The 17833-nt window shown below is 41.3% G+C and overlaps 1 protein-coding gene across 1 annotated transcript; it reads right to left on the reverse strand.

The window, feature by feature from the left end:
- Positions 1–10356: 10356 nt before the first annotated feature.
- foxi2 (forkhead box I2) lies at positions 10357–13445 on the reverse strand. The gene is made up of 2 exons (XM_034235465.1): positions 12765–13445; positions 10357–11907 (listed from the first exon to the last, which is right to left on the reverse strand). The coding sequence occupies exons 1-2, from the start codon at positions 13366–13368 to the stop codon at positions 11321–11323; spliced, it is 1191 nt and encodes a 396-aa protein (XP_034091356.1). The 5' UTR covers positions 13369–13445; the 3' UTR covers positions 10357–11320.
- Positions 13446–17833: the final 4388 nt, after the last annotated feature.

Genomic DNA, 17833 nt, shown 5'->3' on the forward strand with positions numbered 1-17833 from the left:
CAGTGAACCCAGAAAAATATGGGTGAGGAACCTCAGAATCACTGAACCCCCGACACACACACCCTACATAACCCCACCATCGTGCTCCAGGAATTATGCTCTCTCTCATTCTGAGCACCCCACCCCAACCCTTCTATGCACCCTAGCACATGCATATCCCCTCACCCTCCCCACCATACTGAATGCTCCCCCTTTACACTCCCACCTCCTCAGTTCTTGCTTTGCCATGGAGGCTGATTCCGCCCTCTGGATGAACCTTTACCCAGGACCCTGAGCTCAGAGGGGGCTGGATTAGAGGGTGGGAGGGTGTGTGTGTAAGGGGAAAGGGGGGTTTAGATAGATAGATAGATAGATAGATAGATAGATAGATAGATAGATAGATAGATAGATAGATAGATAGATAGATAGATAGATAGATAGATAGATAGATAGATAGATAGATAGATAGATAGATAGATATAGATAGATAGATATAGATAGATAGATAGATAGATAGATAGATAGATAGATGTTAAAGTAAGACAGTTAGTAAAATTATCTGAACGTTTTGTTTTATATGTATGAACAACACTTGTTTGTTTGGAAAACTTCAATGTCTTGTTCAAGTTGTAGAAGTAAAGACCTCTTAACAATTTCAAAATTCAACCACACACACACACACACACACACACACACACCACACACACACACACACACACACACACACACACACACACACACACACACACACACACACACACACACACACACACACACACACACACACACACACACACACACACACACACACACACACACACACACACACACACCGATCCACTCCCCATCATGCACCTGTTCACAGCTCTGTCCCAGCCTGCCCTCAGCATTCCTCTGAACACACATGAACACACTGACATCTTTGATATCCGAAACACAAAACCCTTAAAAAAAGACTTCACTATTTGGTTTTCCAGCAGAGTAATTAACGATCGTTCCTATCAACAGACTTCCTTACACTTGATTTATCCCCCTGCATATCAATCATTCAGGAGAAGAAGTTCAGAATCTACTCCTGGTGCAAAAAAGATTGACACTAAGAGATGTGCGTGAAGTCTGTACATCCCCAACATGAAATGCGACTGTGTCCCCCTCCCTGCCAAGCCTGTGTGCAAGTATTAGCTCCTCAGACAGGCTGCAGCGCCAAGGCCTCGTCTAACCCCTTCATTTTCTGCCCGGAGGTGTCAGGACTTGTTCAAGAGATGTAACATGGTTTAGGAAGGTTCCCTCCCCTATCCCATCGCACTGAGCAAACTGCACTCATATTAAAAACATTTTCATTAAAAGGTCTGCAAGAGGAGGTACCATTGCAGGTGTTGGTCATGCACAAATAATTATGTGAAAATAATGCAGAAACTTCCCTGGTCATGCATGTCAACCTTCCCAGGTTGGCAAGATATTTGTCAACATTTTTGACGATAAAAAGAGAAAAACAGGTAATTAAGTTAAAGCATCAGAGAAAGCCAAGTGAAAAAAACATAAGTTTATATTTCTGTCAACTATCAGTGAAGTAGGAGAGACTTGTTTGCTTCATGACTACAAATTCTTGCAAGTTTCCTCAGTAATGTTAATAGTAAGATTGTTTAAAGGCCTTATAAATACATCAATAAACTTGGTTTATTGGCTTTGGTACCTGGTCAAATACACATGCTAAAAGGCCCTTTTTGCATGTGTACACTTAAATGTTCCACTAAATTGAGCAACTGTTGTATAAAGAGTCTTCTTATTGAACCAAAATAACATTTGGTATTTGTTAAAAAAGCAAGTAAATATACCTGAAAAATGCGGTTTCATGTGAGCAGAATGTATTGAAAATACTATACTCGCTACAACTTTTTTCTCTTTAAAGCTTTTGAGGAGTTCATTAACATTTCAACTCTTGACAAACATTTGTAAATGTTGTGGATCAAATATATTAAAGGTGACTTGCTTTGTTAGTTTTTACTGTAGTTCCTGCAGGTGGGGGGGCGGTGGGTTAATTTTCTAACAGTTTTTTGGGACGTGGCAGAAAGTCATATTTTTGCCAAAGCAAGATGACTGAACCAAAGGTGTTACAGTTTGTTTTGTTGTGTCCTAGGGGGCACCGGGAGCGAGTTCACCTCGCCTTGATCTCCCCTTCTGTTTACCTCCCACCCTCCTCACCCTTCATGCTTCTGCTAGCCAGGGTGTGGGCTTCCAGGGCTCTGAGGTCCGGGCAAAAACAAAAGCCGGACTGTGCTGTCCTGAGTCCCAGTCCCACACAATGACCATGTCCATGTCGATTAGCGTGGGGTGGTGGTCTAACCCGGTCCAGCCGGGGCTAATAGCTTATTACGCAGTGTAAAGTGACAGTGTGATCTGGAGAGGTGCCAGGAAACGGGCCCAATTAAAGGAGAAAAGAGAGGAGGAGGGAGTGTGTGTGGAGGGGACGGGGGTTGAGGACGAGGGCAGCGACATGCATTCCTCTGAGCTTCGGTCTAATTCGTCCACGACAAGTTCCCTGGGGACTGACACCCTCCTTCGTCAAAAAATATTTGAGTATCCTTCTGCTCTGTTGTTCCAAAACACATCTGAAACAAACCCCAAACACACTCACAAGCTGCGGTACCGCTGCACAGTTATGGGTAAACAATGCTGTTTATTTGTTGATACAGTTAGAGAAATTGGACACTGAGATTATTAAATGTTCCTATCTACACCAATAATGCACTGTATACAGCACACAGAGTATTGATGTGTAGTTAATGACACTTAAATTGAAACTGACATGATCAGATGATGCTCTTACCCAAAGCAGATTACAGAAAGAATGAGATTAGCCGCTTTCACATCAAGTACTTTGCCGACATTTAGTGCCCCGTTACTTAGTGCCCCGTTACTTAGTGCACCGTTACTTAGTACCCCAGGGCACTAAGTACCAATCACGTTCACGTTCAGTAGAAGCTGCTGGGACTCCCAGCAGCTTCTACTGAAGCCTTCCGAGTAAATCGCCAGAACACCGACACCTCCTCATCTCTCCATCCATTTTTGTGTTGCCATAAATTAGTCTCTCTGCGTTGGTGTGTGGGGCTAATGCTAATAATGCTAATGCCAGCAAATACAATGGCGGCTTCAAAAACTTTTCAGAGTTTTACAGGGCGTGGTTTGCAATTCGCAGGCACTAAAAATGGGGGTAAAAGTTCCCGGCACTAAACTCTTTTTGGTGTGAACGCGACATAAGGGGTACTAACGGAACTAAACGGGAAAAGTACGGGGAAAAGTACTCCGGTGTGAACGCACCTATTGAAGGATCATGGTAAACCAAAAACAGCAAGGAATATACACTGTATGACATATTCTGGATTTAAGACATATATTTCCATTGTATTATGATTCACAGAGCAGCTTGCCTATAATTTGCCCAATATAGAGACTTCTTGAGCAAATGGACAAAGCACCTATACCTCTCAGGCCTACTCACACCTAACAAACATTAATATACTGCACCTGCATTGTTCTTTCAAAGAAGGTTACTTAATTTACTCATTTAATATTATGTTGAAAATGTTCAAGTCAGGAGCTACAGATCTTAATATTGCAGCATGGCATCACCATGTCCAAACAAATGTTATGCCAGAAGATACTAATGATGCTGGGAAGGCACATGTGTAAGGAAACTAAAATGTATTTAGCATACTGTTGTTTTTAGGAATAAAGTTTTGGAATGAGTTTCTTTGGATGTTTTGTGTATTTTTTTCACGACACAACTTGACCTTGCCTAGTGGTTACAGATAATGAACAGCTACGTCCTGAGTTTGGGATTTGTTGCATGTCAATCTGAATTTCAACTTTAGTTTTCTGACATCTCTATATTTTGACTATCCACAGAAATGCATAACTTTCCCAAAGATGTACTTAAAAAAAACATGTCACAATTGTCACCCTCCGTTCCCCATGAATCCAAATGACCCAAACTACAAATCTTAAGGCCACTTATTATGTTTATATAAATATGGCGTATCACTTGAATATCCTATAGTGGTCGGACACCTGACTTCTTTAAAGGTCACCTATTATGCAAAATGCACTTGTTCATGTATTTTATACATCAACATGTGTCCCCTCTGTGTAAAGAGACTCTGAAAGTTTCAGGAAAAAAGATTCTCTCACTTTTTGTCCTGATCCATTTACACTGAACAAAAATATAAATGCAACACTTTTGTTTTTGCTCCCATTTTTCATGAGATGAACTCAAAGATCTAAAACATTTTCTATATACACAAAATAACCATTTCTCTCAAATATTGTTCACAAATCTGAAAGAATCTGTGATAGTGAGCACTTCTCCTTTGTCGAGATAATCCATCCCACCTCACAGGTGTGGCATATCAAGATGCTGATTAGACAGCATGATTATTGCACAGGTGTGCCTTAGGCTGGCCACAATAAAAGGCCACTCTGAAACGTGCAGTTTTGCTTTATTGGGGGGTCTGGGGGGGTCCGAAAACCAGTCAGTATCTGGTGTGAGGGTTAGGGTTAGGGTAATGTTGTGAATCGAGTGGCCTGTGTTCGTCGTCCATAACATACGCCTGCCCATACCATAACCCCACCACCACCATGGGCGTTCACATCGGAGTACTTTTCCCCGTACTTTTCCCGTTTAGTTCCGTTAGTACCCCTTATGTCGTGTTCACACCAAAAAGAGTAGGCTACTTAGTGCTGGGAACTCCCCCCCCACCCATTTTTAGTGCCTGCTGAGAGGTGGTACTCTCCTGGGGGAAAAAAAGTGCCCCAGTTCTGATTGGCTGGGCAAATTGCAAACCACGCCTCGTAAAACTCTGAAATGTTTTGGAGAGCCGCCATTTTATTATCCTCGCATTAGCATTATTAGCATTAGCATTCGCCCAGCGCAGAAACGCAGAGAGACGAATTTATGGCAACACAAAATAAAACATGGGTGCGGTGGAGATGAGGAGGTGTCGGCGTTCTGGCGATTTACTCGAAGTCCCCGGCCGGAAGTCCCCAGAGTTGGGGCAGCTTCAACTGAAGCCAATCCATAGGGGAACTAAGTGCTGGGAACTAAGTGCTGGGAACTAAGTGCTGGGAACTAAGTATGGCAAAGTACTTGGTGTGAACGCGGCTAATGTGTTATTTTTAACCAAATATCTCCCAGAGGGGCGTGGGGAGTGAATCCTTATTTTCATCTAAAGTACCAGACAGAGAATCAGCACTTTTGAAACAGGGCTGAAACAGAGGGGTTTATGGGATGCTGCAATGATATGTTTGGTATTTCGAGGCAAACACTTCAGAGACATGTTTTGTATCTGAGACCTATGATATATTGATGAAAAACAGTATAATAGGGGACCTATAACAAATTACTCCATCCTCAAACTGAGTAGACCATGAAGGTCTTGTTTGCTTTCTCTTTGTGAATGTAACTTAAAAGCTGCATTACGATCCTGAAGGTCAAAAGGGTTTCCTATTCTTACATAGTCTTCTTGCTGACTTGCTTCAGTAGGCCACTGTACAATCAACAACAATAGCCTACTGTTAGTAAAACCCACTGGTTAAAGTTTCAGTACAACTTTACAACACTTCACCAAGTCATCACATGGTTTAACAGTGGAGACACAATGCTTCCCTATTGGATAAACCGGAATAAAGCTGATGTAACAAAGTGTTACCGGGATTTTTTTCTCAATTGGATGTGGAGTCTGTCAGTTCAATGTTTAAGCTCCGGGAGGAAGAACAACTGAAGGGGTTAATGTAATCCATTTCATTGGTGGGGGACTCTAATAACTGCTCTCTCCCTGCGTCTCCATTGGCCCGCAGAGTTTCCATTGTGCTGGCCGGTGCAGGTGTGGGACATGCTTTGTTGGTCATAATCCCCCAGGCAAGGGGAGAGGCTTTGAGTGTGTTTGACGTACCCCACCGGCTGGCCCTTTGCTCCTCGGCCGCCGAGCAGCCACCGTCTCCAGCGGCCGCTCATGGGATCCGACAGGCGGAAAAATAATGAACAACACCTCAACCCGGAGCTGACCTGGCTTCAATTCACCAGCTCCACACGAGGGGTAAACGAACCACTTAATTGAGCCTTCCAGGATCAAATCAAACTCAAGACCCCCCCCGAGCCACCCTGCGATCAACCCTCACAACCAGGCCCCCCATCTCTGCCTTCTCGGACACAACCCATCAAGATGTTTTCCTACACACACACACACACACACACACACACACACACACACACACACACACACACACACACACACACACACACACACACACCACACACACACACACACACACACACACACACACACACACACACACACACACACACACACACACACACACACACACACACACACACACACACACACACACACACACACACACACACCACACACACACACACACACACACACACACACACACACACACACACACACACACACACACACACACACACACACACTCTCTCTCTCTCTCTCACACACACACACACACACACACACACACACACACACACACACACACACACACACACACACACACACACACACACACACACACACACTCTTAATCTTCTGCTTCTTGACTGTTTCTCTTGTTTTAACAGTTTATGACAGAGGCTGGTAAACTAAACAACACAGATACTTAAACTGTGTACACAAAGAGTTATTTTGTAACCATGATTTGTGGATAATACTTTGTACCCTTAAGTCACATTTTTAAACCCAAGACTTTACTTGGTCTAAAATATGGTATTGTGCTTAATACTTACAAATGGGGATCTGAATGCTACCTCCACAGCTGTTCAAACCCCATTGTTGGAGTACATTGGGTCTATTTTATTCACACATAAAGCAGTAATGTACAAAGTCACTTGAAAATGTATGAGTAGAAAAATAAAAAAATATTTTATTTATTACAAATGTGACGTAAAAAAGAGTGACATGCAACAACGGTTCTCAAATATAAATAAATAGCATTTAGTTGTTGGCCTACTTGCATTGCGTTTCATGCAGGTGACTGCAGCTCAACAAATTGGAAAATGCTTTTTTAATATGACCGAAGGATTCTTCTCTAACCTGCTGACCTAACCCTCTAAGAGTTGAATAAAGTAGATTTGAGTGTAAAGCTATCCATCATTTTCTGAGACTAAATCACAAACTGCAGCAGACAAAGCATCTCATTCCTCCCAGTTGAGACACCTGGGAGTCAGTCAGGGTCACTAGTCCATCAACAGGATGTGACAAAAACATGAACAGAGATCCTCAAACAGTTTCTGAAACATCATTCAATTCTTGTTTATCTTTTCCCCAATGTTGGATCTTATTGCTTAGGTAATAAAATAATAAAAATCAGTCCGTTGATTTTAACATGATTGTGCTGAATGTGCACATACAAGCAATGGAGATAAATGGTTTTGGGATGTGAAGTTCAAACACAACATCTTGCTCTGATTGAAACAAGCTTGATGTAAAGTTTGTCCCGGTTGCATTTTTTGAGAATTTTGCTAAAGCTTTTGTTTAGTCTTTTTCGACATTTAGTCAAAGAAATAATCTGAAAACAACAAATCATGATATAATTTGGCCCGTGTCCTGAAATGAACCAGTAGTCTGAAAGCACATCACTCTGCTGTCCTTATTTAATATCCCCGTCGGAGAGATTTGATGAAGTTGATCCCCGGCCCTTCACGTGACAGGACCGAACCGTTGCTTTCTGTGCGCCATAAGATGCTTCTCATTAGCGAGGCGTCCCCTGTCCTCTGTCCATTATCACAGGAACAATTTGGGTTAGGGGGTCCTGTGGGGTCGTTTAAGGACATGAGCCTTCAGTATACAGTCACCCCTTGAACAGTCGTCCCATTCACAGGACAGCATTGGTGCAGTCTGCCAAAGTGGAAAAGTTTTGAAACGCCTGTGCAAATTATGCAACCGATTTCAACATCGAGAGTCAGATTGAGTCGTGATAGACCAGAACATACAACCTTTTTTAATGACCAATACAAATATTAATTTTAAATGGTAACTGTCTTTATTCTGACTCCCTACACATTAAATCACAACAGTACTTAATGGCTACGAAGCATTATTTATGAAGAGACTCTAATTTGTAAGTCACAATGAGTAATTAAACATGGTTCAAACAATAACTTGCATATAGACTCTTATTGCACTTTTTCAAGCTATTTTTCTTTTTGTATTTACTATTTACTTGCACTATATTTTTCTGTTTATCTGTGTTATTGTGTTGCACTGTTGGAGAAGCCTGTGACCTAAGATTATAAGATACATCGGCATAACTACACTGTAGCTACGTTCGTATGACAAAATAAAGAACCTTGAACCTTGATGGTGTATTTAAATTAGGGCCAAAACAGACTTTCATACTATCGTACTATCATATCAATTTCATGGCATGACACTGTAAATACCTTGAACAACTGAATGGTGTGAATCATAAATTGTGACATCTAAATAAATGATACAATCATTGTCCCTAATCTGCAAGATGGGTGGCAAATATCTTCTGAGGGATGTGTCGTTCCTTTGCAGGAACAAAGCAAAATGGCCTCCTATCAATTTGGAGCAAACACTGTCGGAGAATGGAGACAAAAGAGATGCTTAAACCCCGTCGGGGTAAGGGGGATATCTTCACCTCTGTTCAGAGAGTCCCTAATTGATACATGGGGATTGGCGTGAAGGAGCAGGGACAATGGCTCTATTGTTTCACTGTTTTCTGAATCAAGATGTCTGTCAACTGTGGTGTCTTTGCAGGGAGCTTGGCTCGGATCCAAACTTGAGATTTCTCCCTTGATTTTTGCCGAAGACTCTCCCGGCATAACTCGTCTCCGCCTGTGGCAATAGAGGACATGTTGGAGGACACCATGCTATGATTTTGTTTTCATAACAAATAAGATATATTCTCTGATAAAGGGATTGCCTCAAAGTTACCCGAAGAACCAAACAATTGTTGAGGATGTCATTTGTTGAGTTACATATATTTATTTAAAAATAAGGAACTAAGGATATTTTTAATACAATTGTAATAGAGCAAAAATAGAGTTTCCTTGAGAAAAATGCTCACGTTTTACCTACATAAATATGAATTTATTATTCAAATCTTTGCTCTCAATATGTCTCGTGTTTTCTTTTAGAAAATAATTCCCATTCTTTCAGTCAAAGATGACCCACTGACCGCTAAAGAAAAGACGATTCATTCGAATTAATTAAACGGAAGTGTACAAAGCGAACCCTGTCCTCATTTCCCCACTCATTTGTTATGAATGACAGGAAATTATTTAAAAAATGTATTGACCTGTAAAATAAATCATTGTTGAGATAAAAAATGTATTTCTCAATTTTTACAGAGATGCTCTTTTGACCTGCTATCATTCACAGGCATTTTGTCCTAACAGATTTCCTTTTGGGGGACGACCAGTGTGTGTAGAATAGATCCCACTTCCCAGCAACAGTCAAACTAAGTAACACAAAATGTTAATTATTCTTTATATGTTTTATAGCAACAAGGTTTCCTTACTGGAGTAACCTGTAACATGTTCAAACACTAATCACTGATCTGTCAGAGAATTAGACTTACTGGAACAAAACACAGGCACATGAACATTGTTGTAGTTGGAGGTGAACTTGGTCTTAAATCATCATCATAATGGGAGGCGTGTGGTGCAGTGGGTTGTGTGTTGTTGTTCAGATCAGGGGGTCTCAGGTTCAAACCCCACTGCAGTCAGCATGTCGTTGTGTCCCTGGGCAAGACACTTCACCCCAAATTGCTCCTGTGGGGATTGCCCACAGTATTGAGTATGTAAGTCGCTTTGGATAAAAGCGTCTAACAAGTGACATGTAATGAAATGTAATAATGAAAAGTGTGAGACAGTATAGAGCTTGAAAAATATGGGACTGGATTATAAATACTGAGAAATGTAGTTGTAAAACCTGCTCTGTGATTTAAATTATGCAGCAATAAAATATGTACTTGTTAACATGTTTCTGGAGAACAGGGTCCCTTAGTTGATCAAATAAAATAAAGTGAAGGCCTACAGGAAAAAAACGAACTCATGCAGCTTTTCGTTGTGTTTACAGACTGTAAGAGGCTACATTGAGCTGAAATGGAGTAGAAGTAATTCAATACGAGATTAAAGTAAATGTATGGGTATGCATTCAAATGATAATGAAGCCCTTAATACGCTGATGACCTATTTGAAAATGATTCATGACAATACAATAGAGATCACATGATATTTATTTATAGTCACAGTGAAAACTGCCTGTAAGCTGTATGTACTGTATAAAGATTTTTAAAAAAGACAAAAATAGATACAAAAGCAATTCAATGATTGTCACACTGAATCCTGAGAGAAACCATGATATAGCATATCGTTTTTAATATATATAGATTTATGACATCTGAGTTTTAGTGATACTGTTTTCGGCGCATTTTTGTAAGCTAAAGTAATTCACTTCTGATTTAATCAAGCTATGTTCAGACAGTAGGGAACAAAATGTCTATTAGCATAAATAGCATAAATAGTCACAAACTATTTTTCATAATTTACAAAAATACACATTTATAAAGTCCACATGTATTTACAAGAGCCTTAGTGCTGTGGTTTTCATTCAACATGGAGGATATAAAAATAAGGCAAGCCCCATCTCGGATCATATTAGTATTAAATCAATTGTTACTGCATTTGGAAACTGTAAATGTACAGGTGAACCCTTCAGGACTCTGTCATCTCATATGATTGTTGTTGAGGTAAAGGCGGTCTCGCAAAGGCAACTTTGGCAGACTTGAGTTGAATATGAATATAAATAGTGTCAACACATGTAATAATTTGGCCACCCTAAAGTAATATGGACTAGATTTGGCAAAAATATCTAAGGATATTTACATCTTAAACATGATGACGTAGCTTTGACAACAGGAATATAAACCCTTCCCATTGTATCCGCCCCAAAAAATATTACAAAAGAAACCAAGTGTTCTGTGGTTGTCGGCATTAATAGCAAAGCATGAGCTTTGATATAATAACAAAAAAAAGTGAAAAGATAAGTGCTTGTTTTTCCTTTTGACTTTCCGGCTCGTGTTTCCACAGTTTGAGTGCTTGTCAAGTTCAATCAAGTTTAGCTAAAATACTCTAATCTCTGTGAAGTGATCAGTGAAGGGAGGGTTGTGTTCATGGTGCAGAGAAGCGGCTTTACCCAGCATGCCCTCTGACCTCTCGGCTGTGTTTCAGAGGGATTCACCGTGCAGCAATGCCCTGGAACAGTGTGGGGAAGTTGTGGTGAATCAGCCCCTATAGCTCAGTCCCTTCTCGGGGGTAGATCAGGCTGTTGACACTGAAGCTGTTGTAGAAGTGGCTGTTGAACTGTCCGCCCTGCCCGCCGCCAAACGTGTTGTAGTACACTCCACGGTTGAAATGCAGGCCCTCGCCGTGCTCCGATGCCCCCGTATCCTGCCCTCCGTGGTTAAGGTGGTACGGGCTCAGGGCCGTAATGTTCCTGTTTGACAGCTCGTTCACCAAACTAAGGGACCCCTGCCGGCTGGGGCCCCCCGAGCTGAGCGTCGACATGCTGCTGTAAAAGTTGTTAAAACACGGAGCGGCTGAGGACAGTCCGGGCGGCGAAGAGGACGATGAGCTCTTGTGGCTCTCATTCATTGGCTCCATCTCCGGAGAGGGTGGCCCCAGGAGCTGAGGACTGTCTGAAGGCTTCATTGAGGGCCCCACCGCCGGCCTGCCGTCCTCCACTTTTGTGGCCCCCGCTGCCGCAGCTGCTCCTCCTGCACTGCTCGGATCTGAGCGTCTTTTCCGTTTCCTGCGAAAGTTTCCATTGTCAAACATCTTTTCACAGTTCGGGTCCAACGTCCAGTAATTTCCTTTTCCTGTAATTGAAGATGAAACACAATAAATATTAGAACTTGACAATATCAGTATTCGATGGTGGAAGTTGTGGGACCTTATACGTCTAATGTATATGCCATATATAAAATACAACAATATGTTTACTCTGGTTTTAACCTTCATAAGCTTTTTTCTGTCGAGATATAAATTAACAAACTGGTTCGAGAATTTAAGCAATCTGTCAGAACAAACTTCTATTCTTTATTTCAAAATGTATTTGAATTGTTATCAAATGTTTCTTTGAAGGCAGATTACTCTCTGCAGTCCATTTAAGGAAACAATAATTAATACATAGCACCTTGTCATTATAGTCCACAATCATGTACAGGTTAGGACTTAAAACTAAAATGCAGACATATTTTAGGACAATACATGCACAATTCATAGAAAAAGAATACTTTAAATTCTGGTAAAACTTTTAAGAAAACACAATATAAATACGTTTACAACATTTTAATGAATCTTTAGAAATATTGTACTTACTTTGTATTAGTTTATAATTGTACAGCGGCTGCAATATCTACTTCTGTAATATTTTAAAACGTGTTCCTTTTAAAAATAAATTAGAAGATTACCAGACAGTATCAATTTATGTTAGGAAAATGTAATGTAATTTAGTATTGCTAAGACCTTTTGGACCACACGCATCATTATAAAGGCTAAACGAAAAGCATGATAACGTTTTCGTCATTTACAAGATTTAAGTAATAACGTCACTGTAATTCTTCTTCCTAAATTACCCTCTAATTAAACCACTCTGAATCTCCCAGGTGATTAAACTGTACCAAAATGCAGCATATTGCACATAATAACATTTCCCATGGTGCGTTCACTGTACCTGGATCGTCCTCGTCCCTCGGCACTTTCTTGAAGCAGTCGTTCAGAGACAGGTTGTGCCGGATCGAGTTCTGCCAGCCGGCTTTGCTCTTCTTATAAAAGGGGAAATTTTCTGCGACATACTGATAGATCTGACTCAGGGTCAGCTTCTTCTCGTGCGCATTCTGGATGGCCATGGCTATGAGCGCAGAGTAGGAGTAAGGCGGCCGCACGAGCTTCAGCAGCTCCTCCTGACTGGCGATGGACAGCCAGCCCAGGTCGGGCCCTCCGAATCCAGGTGAGTTTGTTATGAACTGCCGCTGCGAGCCGTAGGAGGGCGGGATGAAGGACGCCGAGTTGTTGCCGTGCAGGTAAGACGCAGAGGAGTTCACACCCGGTCCGTTGAGCCACAGGTACGGGTTTGGAGACGATGCGTAATCTCCGAGGCCGTATCCGGAGGGTCTCTGTGTGCCCTGGAGGCTCTGCTGGTGGTACATACTGCTGAAGTTATCGCAGTACACAGCGGCCATGTCCGGGGCCTCCTGGGCGCCTTTGGGTGGGAGAGAGCCGACGGTAGGGGAGGTGTGGTGGTGCTGGTGGTGGGACTGGGGGTCGATGGAGTTCATCACTCCCCACGGGAAATCCCAAAGGAAACTGAAGCGGTTCAGGTGGTGCTCGCCGCAGCAACAAGTGTCAGGGAGGATGGAGGACTTGGGGGAGTTTTAATAGTATAAACCCTTGACAGCAGCCACATCCAGGCTCTAGATCATTCCCAGCAGCCAATAGACACACACTGAGTAACAGGGGGTGTGGTCATGTTCTACCTCAGCCACCAGACAGTGGGTCAGTGGTTCCCAAATGTTTCCCCTGTCAAAAAGTCCCGGAGAGACACAACACACTGCTGCTGCTCTCATGTTCTCTGAGGGACTAATGCTGGGATCTTTAAACTTTTGTAAACAAAGACTGACTCAGACTGCAATAATAACTGTTATGATATCAGTTTTTTGTTTGTCTCACATGTGAAACTAAACAAATTCATCTTCAATGCTTACATTCTATCCAAAGTAAAGATGAAGATAATAAAAAGCTTTATACATTTAGGTAATAAAAGATTGTGATTTGATATTCAACAGATAGTTTAGAGTCATATGGTTACTATCAGACATTTAAAACACAATACTTCTCACAGAAAGAAGACCGACACATTTTTTCATTATTATTCAGTTAAATGCCTCATGGAAATTGTAATGAGGAATATACAAATTGTCTAGATTTAAAAATAACGAAAAGCAAATGTATCCTTTAGCTGGTGGTTCAAAAAAAGGAACCAACCAAACTACAAAATACATTCTATCATTATTGTATTAACATTATGTCAATTATGTATTCAACGTACATGAAAAAGGCAAAATAGTTGCCTTGTTTTTTTCATATCCTTTTTAAAAAGGGAAGTGGTGAGTAGGTTAGTTCCACTGTATTCATAAAAAAGAAAGAACCGAATAACCCTAAAGCACAAATGTGTTTATCATCCAAATAAATGATAGCTGTTTAAGTAATACATCCCTATAGAATGATTGGTTTTAGTATTAACAAACACAACTCTACTCAACAGAGTTCATAATTTTACATTTGATTAGAGGAGAAAGTGTTGCTTTAAAGTTGTTCTTAATCCAGCTCTGACATGGCAGTATTATACAGTGAAGAACCAAATAAAGGAGAAAGAGAATACTGCCGGATCGCGAGACTCAACTAAACCAAACTGATGACACTTTTTTCAATGTTTTGGTCTTCATTCATTAATGTTAAACTAAACAATTCAGATGTTAGAGAAACATCATATGTATAAATATACCTTTTTAAAGTCAGTGAGGTCAGAGTTAAATGTTCATACACTCATACCTTGTCTTCTGATGGATCAGCCAAACTCATTGAACATTTTCTTAACAACCATTAAGTCAAAGATGTATGTGAATTATAAACATTTAACAGCTTTACATCTACTGTATGGGTCTTTAAGTGGCACAGAAGAGTGAGGGTGGGAAAGGGGTGAAGGTTACAAACTGCAGGACTGATGAGAAGAGTGGCAACAGGTGTGAAGTTGGGAGAGGATGTCAGTGAGGACATCTAGTGGAAGGTTGGAGGATGACAGGTCTGGGGAAAGGGGAGGGTGGATGGGCTTGGGCAAGAGAGCAGGGAGACAGACAGCCTGGCTTTAACTAGAAAGTCCTCATGACGATGGGCCCCCCAGAGAACCTGTTTTGCACAGGAAATATACGTCTAATGATATGAGGCCCTGAACAAACAGTTAAAGGTCCCATGTCATGGCCATTTCTACTGATCATAATTCCATTGTTGAGGTCTACTAGAATAGATTTACATTGTGCAATTTTCCAAACTCACATTGGTTTCTCATACAGCATCTCTGTATAGTATGTGTATTCACTCTGTCCTAAACTCCCTGTGAGCCCACTGTGCCCTGATTGGTCAGCTCGCCCGCTCTGTTCTGATGAGTCCACCACCGTTACAGCGGAACATCAGTGATTATGTGTTACAATGGCGTTAGTTAGCAACCAGAAAATGACAGATGAGAATGCTGCGTGGGGTCTGGGTGCCGTGTTGGCGGGACGTTGCCCGGCTCGCTGCTGTGAGGAGCGGACATTGTGAGCTGTGTTACTGGTGTAATTTCCTGCTTCTCGGAGCCAGCGAGACATCACGAATGGACGCGGGTGATGAGGGGGCTGCAGCACCCCCATCTGCGAGGCTCCACCATGGGCTCCACTAGCAACTGCACTGCATAACACACAAGGGGACGGGTAATAACCAGAAAAGCATGACATGGGACCTTTAATGAAATGGTAAACAAATCTAAATTCAACACACTCACACACAGAAGTCATCTATAGGGCAGAGATGGGGCATCTTTTATAGAGCGTGAGAAGCTGTGGGTCCAGGTGTTGCACTGAGGAGACAGCCCCACCCACCAGTCCACCTGCAAGGACACCTGAACAAACCAGTGACAAATCAACTGAAACCTATTATTAATATAAAGACGATATCTGAGTCAAACCGATTTGTCACCTGGTGCTTGAGTAGACCACATTTTTATTAGATAAATAATCAGTGTTGATTGACTGGCTTGGGATCATCATCATGTCCTCTAAACATTGTTCCTCCTTTAAAATGATTAATTAAACAAATGTACACTACATTACATCAAGCAATTTAATCGCTACGGCATTGGTTTCAAAATGCCAAACGTTTCCAAGTGTCTCATACATACATTATAAGATTTATAGACTTCTTTATTTAAAAAAACACATCTTTAACTTATTAAAAGGTTGCTTATCTTAATCACGTTTTTAATTAGTTTGGTCCTATTTATGCAGAGATAAAGGTCCACCTTGAATTAGATTTTAAACTAATTTGGATTTACCTTATCAAATTAAGTTTATACTAATTATAATTTATAATTACCAGACTTCCAAACTACTTAATTAGTGTTTTACCTTCCACTGAGATTAAATGACTTGGAATCAGTCATAAGGACGCCCTTTGTAACTGCAAACCATGAACATCTCGCTTGCTCAAGTACTGTGTGGTAAAGATGACTTGTGGAGGCACACTGCCCCCTTGAGCTTCTTTTAGTAGTATTGGCAATCCTTGAAATATTCAGGGTTGTTTTGTAGGATACAACATTCACCACAAGATGGAGGCAGCTCACTTCTCAGTGTGGAGTCTGATCTGACAGTGTAGAATCTACACTGTAGATCAGGGGTGTCAAACTCTAATACACAGTGGGCCAAAATAAAAAAATGGGTTCTAGTCGAGGGCCGAACTGGTTCAATGTTTATTGCAAAACGTATTGAAATGAACTTATTGCACATATTAAACCTGGAACTAACAAAGCTTAAATTATTGCCTATAAAAACAACATTAAACATTAAATAATCAGTTGCATTCATTTCTTATGGCTCTATCTGCAGTCATTTCTTAGGATTACATTTTTCCACAGGCCATCAACAGCTGCAAAAAAACTATTTCCCTCAAAGAAAAAACCAAACATGCCCTGTTGTCGCAAGAAAGAAAGTGTAGAAGGAAACATCCATTGAAACTCAGTATGCTGCTCTGTGATGCTAGTTCAAGCAGATACTTGGCATCTCATCTTGGGTGCAAGTTCATCAATGTTTGGGGTCAGGCTCTGAGCGGAGGAAACCTTCAGGATTGAGTGAATGTGTGTGCAATATACCGGCGGGCCAGATTTAATAGTCATTCAAAATTATCCTGCGGGCCGAAATTAAATCCACCAAGGGCCTGATTTGGCCCCCGAGCCTTGAGTGTGACACATGTGCTGTACATCATGGAGCATCCACAAGAGAGAGCTACACACTGCTCACAAACGTCTTTAGATGAAGAAGCCAAAGAGCCATCTAACTTTTTCCCTCAGAAATCTAATATGAAAGTTTGGTTTTACTCTGATATTTCCTGGGGATTTAGAAAATCTTTGAAGACGTTCTCTGATAACATTAACCCAGATCTCCCAAAGTAATCCCGCAAATATCTTTCCTTAAAGTGTTAAAACAAAAATGCGTCTTTGGCCTGAGCGTGTGCACATTGAGCAAAAACCCATTGGTGTTGTATTTCTTCTTGGAGAGGAACCGTCTAATAAAGCCCATCCAGACCCTCTCTGAGCCCTCCTGATTACTTTGGTTGGTATTGACACATTATCTGCCGACACTTTCCTGTTTTCCAGCATCTGATAGACTGAGGGTTTTCTCTAATGCAGCTTTTCCACTGAGATCCAGGCCGCAGAGTAATTGTCCGCGCAGCACCAGGAGTCGCTCTGTCTGACTGTAATTCTATAATATTGGGGTTGGCTATGACAATAATCCCTGGGGCTCATCGTGCGTCGCCAAAACTCAAATACATGTATGAGAATCTGAGATTGCGGAAAGGGAAGACTGTTTGTCTCTGATTCTCCTGTCAGCAGACTATTTTGAAGAGGAAAGGTTTTGTGAAGATAAAGCAGCTTGAGTTTGGGAATTGTGACTTTTGATGTATGAAAGTTGAAGAGTTAAATAACCAAATGTGTGA

This window comes from Gymnodraco acuticeps, unplaced genomic scaffold (genome assembly GCF_902827175.1).
Source record: "Gymnodraco acuticeps unplaced genomic scaffold, fGymAcu1.1, whole genome shotgun sequence".
NCBI lineage: Eukaryota > Metazoa > Chordata > Actinopteri > Perciformes > Bathydraconidae > Gymnodraco > Gymnodraco acuticeps.

Coding starts and splice junctions, on each gene's coding strand:
- foxi2 (XM_034235465.1), bottom strand. CDS start 13,368: ATGAACTCCATCGACCCCCAGTCCCACCACCAGCACCACCACACCTCC. Junction 11,908..12,764: donor GAGGGACGAGGACGATCCAG/GTACAGTGAACG, acceptor CTTCAATTACAG/GAAAAGGAAATTACTGGACG.